The following is a 22806-nucleotide window of genomic DNA, read 5'->3' as shown; positions in this document are numbered from 1 at the left end:
CCTCCTCGGCATCGCTCCTCAGTGACAAGATGCAGAACGAGGAGGGAGCAGTTATCTCTCGGAAGAGGGTTCCCAGGCATTTGATGTGAGGACTTTGTGAGCTACATTTCACTTTTCTTTTGCCCTGTGGGTGAGCCCCCTCCCAGCCTGGAGTCTTATCATGGCACAAGACATGCAACATGTGATCAATCTAATTTAGGAGTGAATGCGAGACAAACTACAGCTGGTAGAGAGCAAAGAGTCGATGGGGGGGGTTCGAGTCCTCAATTGAAAGCAGCCTTCCCAAAGGGCAATGCTGTGAAAGTAGAGGCAGGGAGGGTTATCCAAAGCCTCCCTAGGTTAGCTTCTAGGAAAAAATATTGCTCTCCAAAGCCACCTATGCCAGTGCTGGGCACCAAGCAGTGCTGTACCCTTCTCCCACAGATATTAGATGTATAGAAGCAATGTCCAAAGTTCGTCCTAGTAATACCTTTTGGACCCTCTGATGCACCTTCCACCTGAGGACCTCACAACTTGTGACAGATGTTATTGTATAAACACTCTAATCTGGGAGAGAAGAAAATATTATCTCAATTTTAGACATGGAAGAACGGAGGCCCAAAGCATTTAAGTCACCCAATATACCTCCAGTACAGCTGAACAAAAAGATCCCAAGAGTCCTGACAGTGCAGCTCCACAATTTAATTACATCTCCATCCTTTCCCGAGAGCCAAGGAGAAAGACAGCTCAAGCTGCCGAGGCGCCAAGAACCTTTAGGAAGCATTAGCAAACGCTCTCATTGTGCCGTCGCCAGCCTGGCTGGAGCAACGATGCAGAAGAGCAGCCCTCTCATAGGCACGTCAACAGGGACTTGGACCCATGGAGTATATAGATGAGGCCACATACTGGGTGTGATCACAGCAGCTCTGTTGTGGCTGCACACCAGTGGAGCCAGTAATATATGCAGACGTACACTGCTATGCACCAGGCATTTCCATCTTAATGAAGTTACACATAATCTGACTTGCTCAGTTTTGTACAAATAATGAAAGATTCGTGGCAGCACAAATAACATTCCCTTAAAAAATGAGTCCAGAAAGGAGCCTTAGGGGAAAAAAGAGTCCAGGGGTGGGTACCAGCAGGTGTCTGGGGAGGCCTGGTTTCTGGTTTCCATTTCTCTGACTCACCGGGTGATGCTGTGCAAGCCGCTTCCCTCCCTCCTGCCTCAGTTTCTTCCTCTATAATACTAAGTGTATTACATAGCTTATAAATGCTTTGGGGCAGGACAGGAGGGGCAGGGGGAAGAGTGAGAACAGGAGTTGTCCTGGCCCATGATAGCAGCTGAAACGTAAATGAAAAATCTGCAACTTGGTTGAACATAGATAGACCTTTTCATTATAAAAGATGCCAAAGTGCTTGCACTCTACAGATACCAGTGACAGGCAGCCACCTCTGGGTAGAAGGTAGCAGCCAAATTTAGATGTACAGGACCCCAGTGAAGACCTCATTACCATTACAAAAACTACCCTGGGAGTTTATACCAGAGCCCAGCATCCAGGGACTAGTAAATGCTGTGGGAGTTGGTCTAACTGCCTTGGAAAGATGGAGTGTCTGAGTCACGCCTGGCAAGATTTGGACCACTGTTTTCAGAGAATCACATCTAAACTATCATTTCTCTAAATTGCCTGTCACTGTGGTGCCAAAGCACTAATCCATCTGGCGCTTAGACCGCGGAGTCATCTCCTCAAGAGCTATTACTCTTCCTTTGGTGGCAGGTTTTCCACCCCAATCTACGCAGGGGAGATGGTATCTCCCTCTTCATTCTGAAGCTTGTCGTTCGAGTTGAGACAGACCACGCTTTGTCTGAGCCAGCACCCCACGGCAAGCTGCAATGGGAAGTGTCAATGCATGGCACCTTCAAGGCAGAGGCTCACACAGCCAATGCAAAAGCTGCATGCCAAAAGAACTGAGGGCACGTGGGCACAGTCTGCACCCACAACATGAAGTGCAGGCCCAAATCTCAGCTCTTGTGCTCTGGCCACCTCCTTTGCATGTGCAATTCAATGAGAAGTGCAAAACAGCAGATGCAAATGGAGCCTACAGAAGGGAGCCCAGCCTTCTGCACTTTGACCTCTTCTGTCCTTGTCTCCCCTAACAACTGTGGGTTTCATGGCTCATTTTTCATTCAGGTTTAAAATTCAGAAGGGCCTGAATTCTAGGACCACCGGGTACATTAGAGAGGAAGGCCTGAGATGCACAATTGTCTCCAGGTCTGGGTCTGAATGTGTCAAAGCTGGGAGGGTGGGTGGCCAGTGTTTTGGTTCTCTCCTTTATAAATCCTTTGCTGGTCATTTTTACCAGTTCTCTACTTCCTAATGCTGATGTCCACACAGGGTCTTCTCCCGGTTGACCAGTCTTGACTTTTCAGCATTTTTTTTTAAACCACTCCTTTATTTCCCCTAGACTCCCATGACATCATTGATGCAGAAGTGACCTGCAAAGCCGCACAGATGGAGGTCTCCATATCGAAGTGCAAGCTCTTCCAGCTGGGCTTTGAGAGGGAAGGGGTGCGCATTAACGACCGCCACTGCCCAGGCATCGAAGGAGAAGACTTCATTTCCTTCCAGATCAACAACACCAAGGGGAACTGTGGAAACATTGTGCAGGTGAGAAGAGCTGTGCGCACGGAGGAGTGGGGAAGGCAGCCAGCGTTTAATGGTGCATTGTTATAAAGTAAATGTTGCTGGAATGATATGTGGAAACATACGCCTTGGAACCAAACCAAACAGCACACAGGAGCATAAAAGAAATGAGTTTGAGAAACACACAGGCAGTCATTTTAGTGTCAGGTTTATTATTTGAACTCAAATGTCACAATGACTGAATAATGCTTCAGTGCCTCATTAAATTATATTAAGGGTTGATCACACACTTTTTTTCCAGGGCATGGGGTATTTTTCTCTATCTATGTGTTGTAAGAGGCAGCTCCAAATGTATGTGTGTGCATGGCATGAAAGAACAGGATGATTCCTCTGGTGTCCCATGCAAATGCTAGACTGGACGCTTGTTCTCTTCCTAGTTACATCTCCCTTTTAATGCCACTGAGATGTGGCATCCTTGTGTGTTGTTAAACAGCCATTGTTTTGTATTCCAAAAGTGGGTGCATTTTAGTGGAGGGTTACTGGTATCCTTAGGGCCCTCCATGATGAAGGATGCTGTTATAAATTTAAAATGTATATGTTTTGCTCAAATTTATTTTGCGGAGAGGATGGATGAAAGCTGACTCTTTATTAACTATTACTGCCTTGTTCACAGACTCCAGTAGGGAATCATGGCCCTGTTGCATCAGGTGCTGCACAAATGTAAAATAAAAAGCCATCCAGGCCTGCCAAGCAGTTTACAGTCTGTCTGCAATTATTTAATACATAGTGACTTTGTTCTACTATTTTCAGGGGAGAGAAGTGGGATTGTAATGACTGCATTGACCTGTTAATAGAAAAATAATGTCATCGTTTTTTTCTTGGTCTCCTGCACAGTCCAATGGCACCCACATCATGTATAAAAACACTGTCTGGATTGAGAGTGCAAACAACACTGGAAACATAATCACTCGGGACCGAACCATCAATGTGGAGTTCTCATGCGCATATGAGCTGGACATCAAAATTTCTTTGGATTCAGTCGTGAGGCCAATGCTTAGGTAAGAGTGGCTTTTGACTGCTTTGTATGTGCGCGTATAGATCTAGTGCTGGTCCGAGAGCCCCCAAGACTGTCTTTGCTGTTTATCCTGAGAACTTGGAGGCAACTTAATTCCTGCTAGTAGTATACTACAGTGTGAGAAGGTCATTTCTGGAACTGTCTAGGGTTTCTCATGAGCTTTGCTTCCCCCCTTCAGTGTGATTAACTTGACAGTCCCAACCCAAGAAGGCAGCTTCACAACCAAGATGGCCTTGTACAAGAACTCCTCCTACAAACACCCCTACCGCCAGGGTGAAGTGGTGCTAACCACCCGGGACGTGCTATACGTGGGGGTCTTCGTCGTTGGAGCAGATTCAAGCCACCTGATTCTAACGCTGAACAAGTGTTATGCAACCCCTTCTCGGGACAGCAACGACAAGCTGAGATACTTCATTATTGAAGGAGGGTAAGTGGCATCTAACAAAGCCTTTCTCTGCCTTTCTTTTGCTACACGAGATTGTTGGCTGGTGTAAAGCACTGAGGACAACAGGGTCCCTTCACACCAGTTAACAACCTGGCTCTTTGCACTTTAGGAGTGTCATTTCCTTCCCAGCAGCGTGTGCCCGTGCCAGCATAGATGAATCACTGATTTGTGCTTCCGTAGCCGTGCTTGCCATCCCCAGGGTGTCACAGTGAGGTGCATAAGCTAAAAAAAAATTAAAAATCACTAGCATTGTGGCTTCCGATGATTTTCAACTGGTGGCCCACTGTCAACCCTCAGCATTTCTCATTATCATCACACGTTTAATTGCAAAGAGGGCAGGGCCCAGTGCAATGTACAGCCCATGTGCTGTGGCCAGTGCTCTGGCGCTACTGCTCCAGAGAGGATCTGCATTTGGCTTTCTCTCACTGCCTGTCGTGATGTAGACATTGAAGTCCATACTACCCCCTAAGTAGGCAGATGTTTGCATGTGTTAATACACCATGTTAGAGGATGGCTCCTGGGTGATTCAGTGTGGGAAAGAATTGTCATGGTTTTAAGATTTTTGCCACCTACCCTGCGAGCTGTTGCTGCTAATAATAATAATGGGATTTTTTGCACTGATATAGCACTTGTCATCCAAGGGTAACTAGGTACTTTACAGGGTGGCATTGTCCTCATGTCAGAGGTAGAAATGGTCATTCAAAGGTAGGGAGGCTTGAAAGTTCAAGGTTGTTCATAAATCTGGGTTGAGCTCACAGAGCTGCTGTGGGGAAAAAGGGGTCAAGTCTCTCCCTCCCCCCCAAAAAAGAGCAGGTCTCAAATGTTTCAAGTTGGATATATAAATTAATGGTTTCCATCTAAGTTAATCGCCAGGATGAAGGGCAGGGCCTGGAAGGTGTCTCGTTCAGTATCCAGCTCCATCTCTGACTCCTTGTGTGACCTTGGGCCACACCACGTTACTTCTCAGTGCTTCAGGGGTGTTGCAAAGCAGAATTAATTCATGTTGTAAACACCGAGATCCTTGGATGAAAGGGGCGATGATAGTAATTCAAAGTTATGAATAATCATAACAACTTGACAGAACAATCAGTAAGAATCAGTTTATTGCATCACTGCAGTAGCCAGCAAAAGTGGGGGGAAAGGCTGGAATAAGACATGGACTCAAGCTGCCAAACTGGGGTTTGGACTCTGGCCACTCTGCACCCAAGGGGGAGTTCATGCTCCTGTCATATAAACACCAGGGAACAGCTAGAGCAAAGGATCATTTAGTTAGTCTATAGATGTAACCACAAACTCCGCAAAATGGATAAAAGCTCACACCTGTGTCTGAACCTTGCTGAGACTCTGCGTTTCCTCCTAGTTGCCAAAATATTAAGGATAACACCATTGGGATTGAGGAAAACGGGGTGTCTCTGACCTGCCGTTTCCACGTCACCGTCTTCAAGTTCATTGGGGACTATGATGAAGTTCATCTCCACTGTGCTGTCTCGCTCTGTGACTCAGAAAAATACTCCTGCAAAATAGTAAGTACATGTGGGCTTAGCCTGCTCCTTTGCACACAGCAGTGTCCGTGCACACGGTCTTCCATTGCAACAAGGCAGCAGACCTGTTCTGTTCCACGGGGCTTATTACAAGGGCTTATTATTGTTTCTCCCCACTACTCTACAATGCCAGGGCTACCCTAGTAGAAGGATGCTGAACGGCTTCCCAAAATGCTGCTCCCTTTTGTAACCAGCAGAAAGAAGTAAGAGTGCTGGGGGAAGGGCTGAATTTATCTTTCATGGTGCTAATTTCAAACCACTCGTTCAGTGGGAGCAAGATCAAATGCAATGTTTGAGCAGAGCCTCTGAGATCCAAGACAGGCCCTCGGTACGCGCGGCCCCTTTGCAATAACCGTTCCTTGCCTTTCCGTGCGTTCAGAACTGCCCTCAGAGTTCCAGGAGTGCTGCTGATTTTACCAAAGAGCCCAAGGAGCAGATCATCTCGGTGGGGCCCATCCGGAGAAAGCGTAAGTGTGCATGGGGTTAGGGACGTGGAGGAGAACCTTACCCCCTCTGGGCTTCTGTGAGCCTGTCGAACAACGTGCTCATCTTGAACACGTATGTTTTCACCATTTCTGTGGTTTGCTTTGTGTGTGATGGGAGCACATGGGAAAGCAACTGATTGGCTTCACTCTAGTCTGCCTCAGTTTTGCTTTCTGGTTCTTAACACTAGCTTTCTCTGCCCCTGTTGCTCTGTGTATTGCTTTGTAGGAGCAAATCCTTCAGGGAGCCGCTCCCTCTCCTTTTCATAGTTCTCAAGAGATGTTTTTTTCCATCTTTTGTGTCCATCCATTCTCCCTGTTATCCTACCTATATCTAAAGTATCTGCTGCCCTGGTTTAAATGTTTAATGGCACCTCAGTAGCATTTTCTGGGCAGTTTAGGGCTTGGGAGTCCAGCCAGAGGCATTAACATCCTCACTGCTGGAAGCACTGAGCACTTGCTGCCCACATGGTGGTAATTCTTAGCAGGTGCTAAAAGCTCAGAGCTCATTTTCATTAGACCTTTTCCTAGTTCCCCATTCTCTTGCCTCTACTCATCTCCACTGCCCCATCACCTACTGGCAGGAAGCTGATCTTCATGCAATGATTTGGAGGTCTTTACCTGGCCCATGGCTAGTGGGGATTGCACTGGTCTTTGCTCAGTTGGTTGTGAGACAGGGAGCAGAGCATTATCAGTGCCTTTAGTAGCAGATCCTGAAAAATGCACAGCCAGGAGTTGTCTAAATCCATGCAGCGAGCAAGGCTTCCAGGAAGTTAAACGGTCCTTTCAAGAGATTAAGCTCTCTGCTGTCCTTTTCCCTATGTTTCTGATGCAGTTTGGAAGGGTTTTCTCCCACAGGGGCCTACTTGCTATTGACTGCTTCCTTCTGTTTCAGGGTTAGACTGGTGTGAAGATAACGGAGGCTGTGAGCAGATCTGCACGAGCAGGGTGGATGGGCCCCTATGTAGCTGTGTAACAGGAACATTGCAAGAAGATGGCAAGAGCTGCAGAGGTGATTATGCAGAGGGGTACTGGCCACAGTGATTTGTTTGTCACCACGTCCGTGGCTTGCCCTAGCTAGAAAATAAGCTAAAAGCTCAATCCCCAGGAAAGGGTGGAGAATGAGTCTCTTATGTTTTAGCTACTATCCTCATGGTTAGGCTATCTTGAGCCAAAGGGGACCTGAACTTATGCCTCTATGAATTGCTAACCATTGGGCTACAGAGTAGATGGGAGGAAGATGGTCTCTCCATCCCACCTCTTAAAGCTGAGCCACTGCATCCTGCAGTTAATACATACTAATGGATGGGAAAGGAAGGGGCTAAACTAGAACTCAGCACTTGCTGCTCCCTGTTACGCTAGCTATCTCACTAAGCCACACATGCTAGCTGTTGTGGCTTCTCCTAACCTGACATTAACTGGCTGCCCAGGGGGTCCACTTCAGAAGGAGGACTGGAGAAGTTATTGAGGAGTGTTTAACTTGTGGCCTAGTGGCTGGAGCATTGCATAAGACAATCAGAGAGGCACAGGTTTAAAACCAACCACCTCTAACACCTATTCATCATCTTGTTTTGCTACCTACAGCTGTGCAGCTGCACTGCACATGGAATAGGACCACAGACTGCGCTAGCAGCAAACAGCCGATCCATGGCTGGGGAAGGGGCCCGTGGGTGTGTGAAGTGACACAAGGCCCTGCCCCTTGGTGCTTCAGTTAAGTGCAAAGCCAGCAGTGCTGAACACCCCAGTTCTTGCTCTCAAGTTGATGAGCACTCAGGGGCTCAGCACCTGTAAGCAATCAGGTTTTTGGAGGCTGTAGCTGGAACCCAGCAGTTTGAAAGCGTTCGTGTGTATTGGTCATCTCCCTGTTAACACCCGGGCGAAGGAAGGTGGCAGGCAACTTGTTGGATGAGGGATTCTAGTAGATGGGAAGTGTGGTTACCCTCCAGCTAGGCCTGTTAACCACAGGCGCTGGCTCTTCCCCAATTTTGCCCTTTCTAGTCTGTCACGCTTGCAGCTCTGTTAAATAATGCAGCCTTTGCTTATTTTGAACTGTGGGCTTATGATTTTTCAACATTGTCCTCTGTCTGTCTGTCGTTCTAGCCTCCAGCTCTTCCATTGAACCTCAAGCCTGGCTAATTCTTCTCGTCATAACCCAGCTATCATTGTGGCGTTTCGTCTATAAATCAGACCCGACCTCATAATTAATTCAAGGCTTCTATTTAAAGTACTGTAATTTACTTACTCTAAATCCCTATAGGATAAAAGCATGTGTCCCTAACTCTCAGCCTGTACATGAACAACAACAACAAAAGCTTTTAACTATTGCAGTGCTGAAGCCGGTTGCCTGTTAAAGCCATTGCAGTGACATTACAAGCTATTTTTTATGCTGGAGGCAATAGCAGCCAGGATGGGGAATTACAGGACCCAGACGCTCGCCTGAGATGAAGCCACAGCACGCATTTGTGCACAGGGCACATTTGACCAAGATTTCCCCATGGCCTCCAGCCTGCACCGGCTTCTCCTCCTCCCAAACAACTTCACCACTGCCACACTGCGCCATTGTCCCTCTGCCTCCCCTTGTCCCTGTTGTAGAGAAACACAGTGACACCCCCCCCCGACATGCCACCAACACACCTCCGACCCACGCCAGCCCCCCCCCCCAGAAAGATGGGATCACCCACAAACACACTGACACCCACCCAGCACACCCACAATACACCTCTGACACCCCCCCACCCCAAACAAAAACTAAGTTGCCCAGGAACATGCTGACACGCCCCTGACACGCCCCCGGCATGCCTCTGACACGCGCTGACACGCCCCCGGCATGCCCCCGACACACCTCTGACACACCCCTGGCGAAAAACCGGCTCACTGACGAACACGCCGACACACCCCCGACACGCCCCCGGCATGCCCCTGACACGCCCCCGACACGCCCCCGACACGCCTCTGACACACACCCCCCGGCAAAAAACCGGCTCGCCAACGAACGCGCCGACACCGCCCCCCCCCCCCCAACACGCCCCTGGCATGCCCCTGACACGCCCCCCGACACGCCTCTGACACGCCCCCGGCGAAAAACCGGCTCGCCGACGAACGCGCCGACACGCCCCCGACACGCCCCCGGCATGCCCCCGACACGCCCCCGACACGCCTCTGACACGCCCCCGGCGAAAAACCGGCTCGCCGACAAACGCACCGACACACCCCCGACACGCCCCCGGCATGCCCCCGACACGCCCCTGACACGCCCCCGGCGAAAAACCGGCTCGCTGACGACCGCGCCGACACGCCCCCGGCATGCCCCCGACACGCCCCCGACACGCCTCTAACACGCCCCCGGCGAAAAACCGGCTCGCCGACGAACGCGCCGACACGCCCCCGACACGCCCCCGGCATGCCCCTGACACGCCCCCGACACGCCTCTGACACGCCCCCGGCGAAAAACCGGCTCGCCGACGAACGCGCCGACACGCCCCCGACACGCCCCCGGCATGCCCCTGACACACCCCCGACACGCCTCTGACACGCCCCCGGCGAAAAACCGGCTCGCCGACGAACGCACCGACACGCCCCCGGCATGCCCCTGACACGCCCCCGACACGCCTCTGACACGCCCCCGGCGAAAAACCGGCTCGCCGACGAACGCGCCGACACGCCCCCGGCATGCCCCTGACACGCCCCCGACACGCCTCTGACACGCCCCCGGCGAAAAACCGGCTCGCCGGCAAACGTGCCGCCACACCCCCGGCATGCCACTTACACGCCCCCCCCCAATGCAAAAAGTGGATTGCCAATAAACGGTCTGGCATGCCCCCCCCCCATACCCCTGATATGCATCGCCTCTCCACACCCCCGCCCCCTGGTACAACCCGGATCACCCACAGACATGCTGACACCCCCCCCCCCCCCTCCCATGCCTCCAGCACACCCCTAACATGCCCTGGCATCACCCCCTTCACACCTCTGACATACCCCCTGGAAAAACTAGATCACCCAGAAACACCCCCAGCACCTCTCTCCCCTGCACAAACAGCTGGACTGCTCAGAAACACCCCCCCGACCAGCACGCTCCTGTCCACTGAAGTCATTGGCAATCTGTCTGAACTTCAGTAGGTTTCAAGCCAGGCCCTGCCCTCTAGCCATGTCTCATCCTGTGCCAAAGGTTTTTTGAACTCATTCTTCTCTGAATTGCAAGCACGGTGCGTTAATCACTGGGCTATAGACTAGACTGAAGAGCAAGCTTCTCTCCATCCTACTAAAACTGAGCCACTGCACTCTGCAGTCCAACAGGAAAGGAAGGGGCTAAACTAGAACTCAGAACTTGCTGGTCTGTATTACAGCACCCAGCACACTAAGCCACACGCACACTACCTAGTATGGCTTCTCACCTGGCGTATTTCTCTTCAACTGGCTGCCCAGGGACCCACTTCAGAAAGAGGACTGGAGAGAGAAATAGAGAGCATTCAACTCGTGGCCTAGTGGCTAAAGCACCATGTAAAACAATTCCAGAGGCACAGGTTCAAAACCTACCTCCTGTACATCATTTAGTTTTGCCTACCTACACACTTGTGCATCTGCACTGCACATGGAACAGGACCACAGACTGCTAGCAGCAAACCCAGCTGCTCCATGGCTGGGGAAGGGGTGCGTGTCAATCCATCTCAACATCAGTGGTCTTCAAACCAGGCCCTGCCTTCTAGCCATGTGTTTCTCCTGTCCCTTGCCTTTAACCTCATCTACAGTACAGCACAATACTGTTAAAACAAGCTGTTTAACCCCTAGGTTGCCTGTACAGTGCTTTGCACCCTCACACATAAGCAGTACAACTGGTAAGCAGGAACAGCTGGGCTTTTACCAGGCGAAAGCAGGTCAGTCTGGACTGGTTTGGTGCTAACATGGAAGTGGACAAGCCAAAATGGTTCAAGCAGTCCACGGTGCATTTGGAGATCTCCCGGCAGGGTGAGATCCAGGGCAATGGCTTTAAAATATGCAGGTGTGTATGCAGGGCAAACCAGCTAGGCTTTTGACACCAGCTCAGTAGGGCTAGCGTAGACACGTCAAACTGCGAGCGCTTTTCAGTCAGGCCTCTAGTGTAGCGAGAGCTTTTGATTGCTTCGTTCACTCCCAACTTCACTCCTAAGCATCCTCTAGACTTGAAACAGCCTTTTAATTAACATTCAGTCCTTTTCCTGCCTGTCTTTTGGCTCCATCCATCCTGCACTTCAGCCCCTAAGTTTGTTAATGGCCCCATATAATTCCACTGCCTCCTGCTCAGTTTAATCACTGTCTTCCCAACCTTGTCTTTAGATCATATGCTGATCACAGCAGGGATTTTTTTTTTTTTCTCTTCCTAACCATGTGTATTTTTTTCCCTACTGGAAAATGGCCTGTATATCTATGGCACCCCATCGATAATAAATGTAATTGATCAGAACCAAGCACATGTAACAACGTCTCTCAGCTTGTACCCATGTCGCTCGCTGGATTGCAAAACAGCCATTAAATTCCATTGTAGCAACATGTCTACCGAGAGGAGTGAATTGTCTCCAGTGCAATTTACTGCTGAGATGATTGAAAGGTTTGACACACTCTGAAATCTCTGAGTTTGTTTTGTTGTTTTTTTTAACAACCCAAGCTGCCGTTTCCTCTAATGATATTCATGTGATGTCTGCAAATGACAATAGTTTTATATTCACAAGGCAGCTTTTGACCATCGGGTTTGTGTTGTTTCGTTTTGTTTTGTTTTTTCCTCATTCAAATCTTGGTGAACTCTTCCCCCCCCCCCCCCGCCACCCTTTTTATTATACGAATCAGCCAAATAATTTAAACATGTTTTATTCTTTAATAAACTTTGTGTTCACATTTCCTGGGTATGCTGATTGCTCATTCCTCATTAAAGGTGGGGAGACCAGCATGCATGAAGCGGAGTGAGAATGGGGGCTAATGTTCTTTAATTCCAAGTCAAAGAACATTAAGCTGGAAATAAGATGCACATTTTCAACATTGAACCTAATTAAACAGTGGAACAGATTGCCAGGGGATGTGGGAGATTTTCCATCAGGCAGAATCTTTAACTGAGGATTCTCAATGCTTTTCCACAAGATGGGCACTAATTCAGCCTCGAGCTGTAGGGCTCAATGTAGAAGCACTTGGCGAGATGCTCTGTGTAGAAAAGTGAGACCAGAATGATACCTTCTGGCCTTCACAATGTATTAATGCAGCATAATGTGCTCCATGCAGATCAGATGCATTTGCAACCCTTCCCTGACATGCAGTAACTAGAATAGCCTCCCTTGCTGTTAGTAATGCTTTCAAAGAGGAACTCACCAAAGTTGAAGCGGGCAGAAATCATCTCTACTTCCAGCATATTTCATAGGGTTCTGGCATTCCTGGCATCACGTTTTACAGGAGGCAATGCTGTCTAGAGGTGGGAGCAAAGGACTGGTTATGAGGAGACTGGTTTTCTCCGCCCTTCTGGCTCTGCCACTGATGTGCAGCAGGAACTTACTCAAGTCACTAATCTCACTGACTCAGTTTCCCCCAACTCACTGCTTTGAGCCCCTCAGCAGAACAACATCACGGACTAAGTCATTAAAAGGAGCTGTGTTGTTCAATAGACTTGGCATCCCTCTTAAGACTGCCCTTAATTGGAGAATGTGAAAATCCTGGTGCAACTTAGCAAAACCTCAGGGCTGCCTGGCTTCAAACAACCCACTCTGCTAGGTGAGGCTGTCTGGAGGGCACAGTGCTGTCTAGCCCCTCCTAAGCCAGGCAGCTCCCTATCTTGCCAGCCTGGATTTCATCTGCTTTGAGCTTCCCATGTGGCGCAAAGCAGAATCTGTCTCCTTGTATTTTTAGTGCTGCCTTGTGGAGGGAATGATGACAAATGCCTCAGAGGAAGAAAGTTTCCAGTGAGGCGCTCCCAAACCAAATTACTGTTAGGAAAGACAACACGCAACAAAGTCGTTTAGGGCAGATCACTGAAATAGCTCTTCTATATTTTCCTTTTTGTATCGCAGTGCCATCCAGGGAAACAGCAGCTACTTGTGTTACATGCCAGAAACCATTTCCCTAACATGTTGACAAATCTGGGAGGATGAAATACCTCACTGAAGTGTTGAAAAGCCCAAAATGGGATGACGGAATGGACATGCAATATTCAGCGCGCCTTTCTTTGCTGCACGCGTGCTCCTTTGATGTGCTCTCATTGGGGAGCAGTAGCTAGTCTGGTCTGACTAATACAGCTTTTTTCTGGCAGCGATGGTTTAATTTTGCATGCTGAAGTCTTGCTGATGTATAAAACAGCAGAATAATAAAGGGACAGGCCTGCTTTGAACGGCTGGAAGCAAGAGAGGAAAATGAATCCCCTTCTTGCAACAGGGATTTTTGTCCAATGGTCCTAATACAGCGTGCATGAACAATTGGTAAGGGTGTGCTTTTCCTACAAGCCCCCCTGGTAGGATCTGTGTGTGTAGGGGTTGGGTGGGGTAGCAGGCTCCTGCCAGCAGTACAGCATACTGTATTTTGTACAGCATACAGCATTTAGATGTGATGCTAGTAAAGTAAAAGCAAACCTATCTCTGCATCGTTTCTTCTAGTGCTCCCGACCACAGGAGACTTTCTGCATATGCTTTATCATTGGAAACCTCTAGAAGAGCAGTATCCCTGAGTCCTGGCTCTCACTCCAAGTGGTTCATGGGTTTTGCTTAAAAATTGTGCATGGTGTGTGTGTGTGTGTGTGCGCGCGTGCACGCGTGTGCTTTTTTTTGCTGCTACACTACTGTTTCTAAGAGACAAAACAGTTTAACTCCCTCCTGCCCGAGCAGACGCCACTGTGGCAGCCCTTTTGTTTAATTGCAAACACCATTTCTAGCAGATGGCCCCAACAAACCTCAAGCAGGTACCTTGAATCATAGTGACTGCACCTGATTAATGCAAATGCAAACTGTTTATGAGCTGAACAGCAGTCGTCTCACCTGTGCAGTGCAGTTCCTGAGGGAAAGCAGAAATGGAGCAGCTAGACTGCAAAAACTGCACCCTCTTCTTTGTGATGGTCCACAGAGCTTAGCCAAAGACAGGAGGAGAGAGGCTGAACAGCCAATATTGTCTTTTAAAGAGAATCCTACTGCCTCCTAGAAGTAGGGGAAGCACGCTGCCCCAGCCGCCCCTGCACCTCTCCCTGCCAACCACCCTCCCAAGCAAAGTAAGGGAACATCACTCTCTGAAGGGGGAATCAGGCCAGCCCACCTGATGGTTTCTTGGCCAGAAAAGATATTAAAACAAGCAGGCACGTGGATGGGTGGGCAAGAAGCCAATGGGACTATGGCCTGAAAGGACAGAGTAGGCCGTAAGAAAAGGGTGCAGGAAGGCTAAAGGATGCTGAAAGCACCAAAGAGAGATGCTCAAAGACTGGAAAACAGGGAACAAGGTGGAGCCAATGGCCCACTGAAGGAAGCCCAACACAGGGCTCAGGATAGGATATGCCAAAGTAGGGTTGAGGGTCCAGGTCCTAAGAGAAGGCAAGGTGGGAATGGTCAGGTAAAACGGAGCAGGGGATTATTCAGGCATAGGGAAATGGAGTGGGGAATCTGAACCGGGTCTAGTTTTCTAGCCAGAAAGTGGCACTTGGAGAGGGATGAAGCAATGCAGAAAAGGCCTCAGCAGTGGCAGCACCAGACTGCACTGCCCCGCAGCCCCCCTGGACGGAGGCACTGTTATCTGGGGGTAGGGACCGAATAAATCGGACTGCTGGTGTTCAAATCCCTTCTGGCTGGCTCTGCTGTGAGTGTGGTGTGCAATTGCTATGCTTAATTCATGGCAAGCAGCAGGGATACCCCCGGGGGTGAGTAAATGAAAAATGTAATACTAATTTTGGTCATTAAAACCCTGTCACCTGGGCCCAGTGGCAAGGTGAATAAACTTCTCCATTGGCGAGCAGGGAGATGGGAGCTCCGGACAATGTAGCTGGACAGCGACCGGCATGCTACACTTAGCCTGGTGCTGGAGACCGCTCTCCTGCTCAAAGACCAGGGGCAGGGGTCACTTGTGACAGCAGCTGTGGCACGAAGTCTGTGATAGCGCACAAAATGCTGCCGAGACATCCCGCTTTGACGATATTTTTCACTAGAGAGATGCCACGAGATGTAACAAAGCAGCCTAAGTGAAGTGCAGCCTTCTACTCTTGCAGGAAAGACCGTACCAGGCTTATTTTAAAGCTGGAAGCAAAGGGTGCTGGAAAAGACTTAGCGGAGGGCTCTGGAAAGGGGAGGATGATGGTGGTGTACCTGGATCTGCCCTACCGTTGCTGCAAGCACGATGAGATACTTGGATCTGGAATCAGATGAGGTGGGACGTGGATGTATTGGAAAGGATGCCTGAGAAGAAGGTGAGGAAAACAGCAATCAAAAAAGGGATTTATAGGTAACACAGCAGAGGGTGTCTCAAGGAAGGGCAGAAGCCCAGACGAGAACTGTCGAAGGGCTCAGGGAGTCTCTCCTGGGCACAAAGATATCTGAAGGGTCTCACTCCAGATGTTACCGTGTAATGGGCAGTATGTCTACACTGCTGGTTAACGTCTCATCTATCTCCGATTTAAGGCACTCCCTCATTAGACTCAAGGCCCACCTCTCACCTCTCCAAAAAGATGCCAGCTCTTAGTTTTCACTCATTTTTTGACTGGAAACATAAAGGAGAAATCTGTCCGGTGCAAAGAACTCAGAAAGCCCACAGCAGGTCACAATGTTTTTGATACTACAGACTCCTATTTGAAATATCTAGGTTTTTCTGGGAATTGTCTACATGCCCGCTCACCTAACCGTGCTAACAAGGAGCAGCACCCCTAAAAGGATCTTGCTGGCTGAGACTCCTGGTCTATACTAATACTTCGGCATTATTAAAGCAGGACCCAGCCCAGTCACGCACATACTCTGCTAATGCATCTTGATCGCAAATAGCTCACAACCTGTTTACAGTCTTAGTGCAACGCACGCAGATGCATTAGCTTTTTAGCATTGATAGGAAGCGCCTGAAAGAAATTCAAACCTCGGCCTTGACTCCTCTTTCATAGCGGTGTAGATCTTCCATGTCTTCCTCCGCCAGGTTGTTCAGTTCGGTCAAGATAACATCTAAAGCCTGAAACACAGAGGGAATCCCAGGTGTCCTATGAAAGAAATACTGAGGCAAAGCTGATTTGGAAGAAGGAAGGGACTTTATGGTGGGGGGGGGGGGGTGTTAAGTAATGCATTTTATCAAGCAATGCTAAACAAAGGAGATCGGATGTGCTGTACAGAGAAGGTCCGTAATGATCAGAGATAAGAGACAAACTATAGGTGTAATTCCAGATATTACCAGAAGCAGCCTTTACCTCTTAAGTAATTTAAGACAAAGCAATATCCCTTCAGATTAAAGACAGCGACAGTCTAGTGAAGCTGAAACCTTTGGGCACAGAAAATCTGCCAATTGTTAGGATTTTTGTGCTGGAGCCGTTAAATGAAAAATTGCTAATCTATTGCCATCTAGTGGTTGCTTTCCAATATAACCATTTGTCTTTTTTTTTTGTGTGGTTTTTTTGGTTTTTACAGGCTTATGCCTTTCATCCTGAAGGAACTCAGATTACACGTGGCCCCTCGGCCGTAAAATACCATCTGATCTACAGAGTGCAGCCTGTAGATCGAGTCCGTCCGATCCATCTGATCTACAGCAACCTCCTGCAAAGACTTGCAGGAGCAAAGAGCGGCAGAACCAAACTCCATCTGATCTCCGGCAAGCTCCTGCAAAGAAATGCATCTCCTGCCTATAGGACGGGTAGAGTATTAAAGGTCTAAGCACCAATCGAGCCGCAGTCCTTGCTGCTATAATCCCACCGGGGTGGCGCAGCGAAAGGTTATTTAAGGACAACTGGGCAAACACCTACTAGGAGGGAAAGTGCGGTGAAGCCTTTGCCTACGTAGAGAAGATGCAATGTGAAGTGCTTAGTATCCCGGACAAAAGACCCCTCTGCGGCAAAGTATGCACCGTATCTGCCTCAGGAGGAGAAAGGGCTGAGCTGCAGCCTTTTGCAGAGCTAGCAGAGAAAGGATCTGTGAGGAGGCGCTGAGGGCACTTCAGGCTTGTCTTCACCATCTCCATGCCTACTCTGGTGTGTCCAAGCTGGGAAATGAGGCAAGGTACCGGAGCAGCTGAGTGGGTGCCAACCAGCACGGCTGAGGCAGAGAGCAGTGTTGGACATGTGCTCTAGGGAAGGTACCTTGCCTCATTTCCCAGCTTGGACACACCAGAGTAGGCATGGAGATGGAGTAGGCAAGCCTGAAGTGCCCTCAGGGCCTCCCTGCAGGTGCTGCCAGCGGTGGCCCAAAGGTGGGAGAGAGATGCCCCCAGCCATGCCCCTAGCATCTGAAGGGTTAAAAAGAACTTGGAGTATTTAATACTGACCTATTTTAATATGGAAGGAAGTGCGGGCCATGATTAGCAGAAAACATGTAATCATCACAAGTGCCGCTCTAAATAATCCCTTGCTGTTACATCCGACCCTTCTGCCTTAATTAGCCATGCAGCTACCCTGCTTCTGCCAGAGCACGTGGGGGGATTTTTTTTTCTTTTCTTGGATTCCTCTCCCTGCTGTACAGGGACAAGAGAGCAAAAAATTATCAACGGCTAAAAATACGAGCCTACTTACCACCTCTGTAAAAGCTTTCCGATGGAAATCTCCCAGGGGAACGTTTTCCAAGGTAGTTTGCTGCACCTCCTGAATGCTTAAAAACTGCCTGATGAGAATATCAAACATCCAGCCTTGGAGGGAAAAAGAAGTCAGGTAAGATGTTTGAGAAGCCAGGCAGAGAAATCCCTCCTCCACCCCGCCAACCCACCCCTTTCTCTTCCCCCCTGGAAAATTGGCAGCAGTGTTATTTTTAGTTTGGTATACACTTAACTGTGTAGGGGCAGCACCTGGCACGAGGGATGGCAGCGAGCCTGGCACAGAACAGCCCTGCTGGGGGCAAGGATTGGTTCAGGTGGATGAGATGTGAGAGTAAATGCAGCATAGCATACAACCAAAGCTTATGGCTCCCCTGCTGTAGGGCACAGCGTGTCTTCCCACTTAAGTTTCTCAAGACCTCTGCACACAGTTTGGTTGGGAGCATCCCCATGATGAGAAGAACCACAGTCAACAGAGGCTACTTCAGCTTCTGAAAAAGCTGTCCTGCCTTATGCTGCATTGCACTTGTATGTCTCCATTTGGGTCTTTAGGGTCTGTTAGGTTTCCCCTGAAACCCCGGTGACTCTAATCCAGCAGCTAGACTGAGCCCTTCAACTGGGACCTCGCCAGCACATGTTTTATGTACTGCACTGTGCTGCTACGGGGGTAATGCAAAATGATGTTACAGAGGAGGGAAACTGGAGGCATATTACAAAGTATTTGATGCTTGTGTTTTGCCTTAGTCATCAGCATGGGGACAAGATCGCAAAAGGCATGGCTCCCATATGCGTCCTCTGCACTCTGATTTGCATTGTAGTGACTTCCACATACAGCCTCTTTCTCCCCAGTGGCTCTATGGGAAGTATAGTCACATGGACTAAACACAAGCAAAAACCAAGAGCGTCAGCCTTAATAAAGATTGCAGATTCCCCCTGGTATAGTACAACAGCTGAAGTATGAGGAGGCATCATCTCCAGTGGCCAGAACTGAGGGTTTTACATCCTGTTCCTTGCTCTCCGCATGCCCTGCTGGGTGGCTGTGGGCAAGTCACTGCTGTAAATAATCTACTCACTGACCTCTTCCTTCATCAAAGCATATTTAAAGAAGGAGAAAAGGCACCAGGCCAGCTCTGTTTCCTAAGATTGCTGATACTACTATAAGCTTTTCATCTCAGAGTGCTTTAAAGAAGAAGTCCAGTGTCATTATTTCATTATTTATGCTTGAGGAAACTGAGGCGCAGTGCTTTGCCCGTGGCCTGGCAGCAGAGCTCAGATCTTATGGCTGGGGCAGGGAACTGCCCACAAGGGTATGTTGCTTCCCTTTTGAGGCAGACAGTTCTTGCCTATTCCCAGGTTCATTGCCGGGGGGTTGAGGGGAGCGGTCTACATTTGGAAACCACACAAGTGCAATGGCTACTGTTGAATGCTTGTGTGTGTGCACACTCTCACTGGCAAACACTAACCCCAGGCCCTCGAGCATTTGCAAAATGTCCCATGGATGGAAAGCATTAAGCAAGCACGGAGCAGGGGGTTTGTTCAGGACTTGCAGGGTTTGTTCAGGAGTTAGTTGCAGCAAGGTTGGGGGTTTTTTTCCCATCCCCACTGTGGTTCAGTACTCACTTGCCAAAACCACGCTTGAGTGCTCCTTCCCCGAAAACCCTGGGTCCTGCATACTAATCGTTCCTATCAAGTGCTCCAGAAGAAATATGTCAATAAGCTGTTTACTCGCAAATGCTGTAACCTGCGCAAGAAAGAAGAGACGCTCTAATTACATTTCAGAAGGAACAGAAATTCTCTGGCGGCTGCTTGTAACCTTTTGTGCTGCTCAAACGGAGAAATCTGCCCCTTCTTCCTGCTGAGCTCCCTTGCTAGTCAACAAAAAAGAGGTCATACAGTGTTGCCTTGGCCCAAAAAGGCTTCCAAGAGCTTGCAAAAGTCTTAGGCTGGCTGGGTTTTTTTCTCGTCCTCTCTCGCACTCCCTTTCTCACATGCACACATGTAGTAGTGCAACGTTTCAAATGCTAGCAATGGAGTAATCCTGCTTTGAGACCCATTTTCCTTATGGATATCAAAGAGATACTAATTTATACGCTGGTAGGGGGATTGCTGGTAGTAGCTATCAGCTGGTAGCTACCACGCTGGTAGGGGGATTGCTTGGCAATGGGGTTGCTATCCCTGTCATGTGCCACCTGGGGGTTGCCCCAGGGAGGAGGACATTTCCAGAGGCACGTTAAAAGATACCCCCGTCAAATGCTGGGCTCTGTCGTGTGTTCTCCGGCTTGTTAGAGGCTGCAGCAGAACTTTGCATCCCTACCTTGGAGACCTTGAAGACACAGGTTGCTGCAACCAGAGCTAAAGCAACCCCTTTAAAGACAAGTTGGACACCACTTGGATGGCAATGGCCCCAAGTCATTCTGCTTACTGATCCTTTGGATCCTGAGCATGTATGTGGGGCAGCAGGGAGTGCAGACTGGAATTAGAGGCTTCATGCAGAGGTCCCTGAGGGAAGAGAAGCTGGGACGCTGGCCTGTGTAATGCAGAGGGGGATCAGGCACTTTTGTAGCTGAAGAAAATAATCTCTGTGACTTGATGGATGCTGAAGGGATGGTGCTTGGACGAGCCCCCGATGTGAACCCGCTGTGCCCTGTGCAGCTCTAGTTCTATCCGATGACATTTGCTAAAGGGAACCAGAGCTTTGCTCACCAGAAACCTCCTTCCACCCTCCCAAGAGGCAGCCTGAGCTGAGTGCACTTTGCTGAGTATAACCAGTGTGTTTTTTTGGCTAGTAAAGACAGGAGGGATGGTAATATTTCACTAGCATCAACCGTTTAGCTCACAAGCTAGAGCCCCTTCCAGGTGGTAAAGGCTTTGGTTTATCTTCAGGTGTAAAAGCTGTGCCGCATATAGGAAGCCAGTCTGAGCACTGAGATTTTGGCCTCTAGGAGACAGGCCAGTGAAGAAAATTTGGCTGGCAGAAATCCTGTCCTGCCTATCCTCCCCTGCAGCGGCAAACCCTCCTGCCCTCGTGCTTCACACACAGCCTGCTCTCAGCTGCTAGCTCTGGGGCAGGCAGCCCAGGATCCATGGGAGGTTGAAGAAAGAGAGCCACATGTCGGGATGAAAGGACTGAAGTGGGATTCGGGAAATGCAGCCTTAGTTCTCGATGCTGCCACAGACCCGCTGTGATGCCAAAGCCAAGTCTCTTATAGCCCCCAAGCCTCAGTTCCTCATCTGTGAAATGGGGTTAGCAAGCCTTCCCTTCCCCACATGCTGTCTGTCCTGCCTACTAAATCTCTAAGACCATCAGGGCTTGTACAGCTGCTAGCACAATAGGCTTGTCATCTCATTTGGGGGCCTGTGAGCATGCAACGAATGTCTCCAACTGCTTCAGAGGCGAGGAGAGGAAAGGTAGGAGCAACAGGAGGGCCAGTGCACTGAAAGGCAGATCACTGGGAGGACTCCTGGGTCCTGCTGGGCTAAGCACAAGGAGGCCTGTTCTTACTGTTCACTGAGCTAACTCAGAAAAGGATTTTTTTTGCCTCTTTCCAGAAAAAGCCTCTCCTCCCCCCTGTGCTGAGCCCTTTCTGTAGAAGCTGCCATTCAAATTAATATTAATTGTCATTAATAAATCTAATACAGCTGCCTTTAATCTCCCTGCATGCAATAAGGGGGTGTTTGTTCCACTCTACTTGCTGCACGGAGCAAGCCCCATCGCGCTGCCACTGCAGTTTGTTCGAAGCTCTTTGAAATTCGCCTCACTCCCGAGGCACATCATTCCTCCCAGACCCCGTCCTTCAAGTTCTAATTACCTGGAAAGAGCGATTCCTATTATTGCCGAGTACAATGCAGGCACCTATCTACGTGCATTTGCATATCAGACAGGGATGCATGAACCTCCTTTCTCTGACGGTGTAATCTCCGCAAACAAGCATCCTGTGTGTGTGTCAGCAAGAGCTACATGAAAGCAGAGTGTGGGTTTTTATTCTTATAAATCTAATCCATTACAATACACGCCGAGATGCATGTTGTATGACAGGATGTAATCTCTCCGTTGCTTGTGACTTCTACTGATTCTGCACGTTGAGCCCTAATTCCTGCATTTTGCATCCGGCCAAAATGCCTTTCCACCTCCTCCAAGTTACTTCTGTTTCTAATGTGGATTTTAAGTCACTGCAAGGAAGATCAAATTCTGTCTCTACCTGAGGCCCCATCAGGAAAGCGATGAGGTACCAGTAAAAAACTCACTTGTTTGGCAAGGGAAGCATGCATGCGTTAGGTTAGGTTTGGGCAGCAGAAACTCAGGATCAGCAGGGAATCTGTCAGCATTGTGCATGGTGCTGCACACACACAGGCTTAGCTCCCAGCAACTTGCACATCTAAATAGACACAGGGGGGAAGAGCACAAGCAGTGAGCAATGTGCTGGTGGCAAAAGCTGTGTTTTGGTGGGCCAGGAGGATCAGCTGGAGGAGGAAGAAAAAAACCATGGGAGCAGAGGGGACATTAATGGCAAGGAAAAGGGATGAAAGAAGGGTGAAGTGAGATGAAGTGAAGAGTCTGAGAGGGAGAAAAAGGGTAGGAGCATAATCTGACCTCTTGATAGCCTTAAGTCATTTTAGTTGCTAATAGGCCACAACTTGGCCATTACAGATCTGTGCAGACTGGGCCACCTCCACCCTTGTGATAGGGGAGTTGCATCCAAAGTGGGTTTGAGTCAGTGCCCTTCCCAGTTAGTTGGTGTCCAGAGTCCCCACCGATTCAGAAAAGGAGGAAGCCTTTCCAGCACCCGGCCAGGCCAATAGGAAATGAATCAGACTGATGTAAAACTGGGAGAAAATGCTTTGAATGTTAACTTGCTAACATCTCCTGCCCTCACCGAGAACCCGTGTTTAGCTAGCCACGAAGCAAGCACAGTGAGGCTGAAACGCTCTGCCTCAAATGCGGTTT

General features: G+C 49.2%; 2 protein-coding genes across 4 annotated transcripts in view; one reads left to right on the top strand and one right to left on the bottom strand.

Moving 5' to 3' along the window:
- LOC102564232 (tubulin-specific chaperone cofactor E-like protein) overlaps positions 1–9072 on the top strand; it is an 85569-nt gene extending 76497 nt beyond the window's left edge. The window contains exons 25-31 of the mRNA XM_059719508.1: positions 2443–2645; positions 3516–3679; positions 3875–4123; positions 5502–5664; positions 6062–6149; positions 7060–7176; positions 8265–9072. Coding sequence (XP_059575491.1) covers positions 2443–2645; positions 3516–3679; positions 3875–4123; positions 5502–5664; positions 6062–6149; positions 7060–7176; positions 8265–8365 — 1085 coding nt within the window. The 3' untranslated portion in view covers positions 8366–9072. The remainder of the gene's footprint in view (positions 1–2442; positions 2646–3515; positions 3680–3874; positions 4124–5501; positions 5665–6061; positions 6150–7059; positions 7177–8264) is intronic.
- LOC106738469 (uncharacterized) overlaps positions 5565–22806 on the bottom strand; it is a 118788-nt gene continuing 101546 nt past the window's right edge. For 2 of the 3 annotated variants that reach the window (XM_059719509.1, XM_019487309.2), the window contains 6 exons: positions 19482–19602; positions 17845–17957; positions 16212–16301; positions 15455–15544; positions 12498–12591; positions 5565–5654 (listed from right to left, as the gene is read on the bottom strand). In XM_059719509.1, coding sequence (XP_059575492.1) covers positions 12541–12591; positions 15455–15544; positions 16212–16301; positions 17845–17957; positions 19482–19602 — 465 coding nt within the window. In that variant the 3' untranslated portion in view covers positions 5565–5654; positions 12498–12540. The remainder of the gene's footprint in view (positions 5655–12497; positions 12592–15454; positions 15545–16211; positions 16302–17844; positions 17958–19481; positions 19603–22806) is intronic. The other variant, XM_059719510.1, reaches the window with a different exon arrangement.

This window comes from Alligator mississippiensis, chromosome 16, assembly GCF_030867095.1.
Source record: "Alligator mississippiensis isolate rAllMis1 chromosome 16, rAllMis1, whole genome shotgun sequence".
NCBI classification, from domain to species: Eukaryota; Metazoa; Chordata; order Crocodylia; family Alligatoridae; genus Alligator; species Alligator mississippiensis.
Note: the sequence above shows the minus strand (reverse complement) of the source record. Positions and strands in the feature narration are given on the sequence as shown.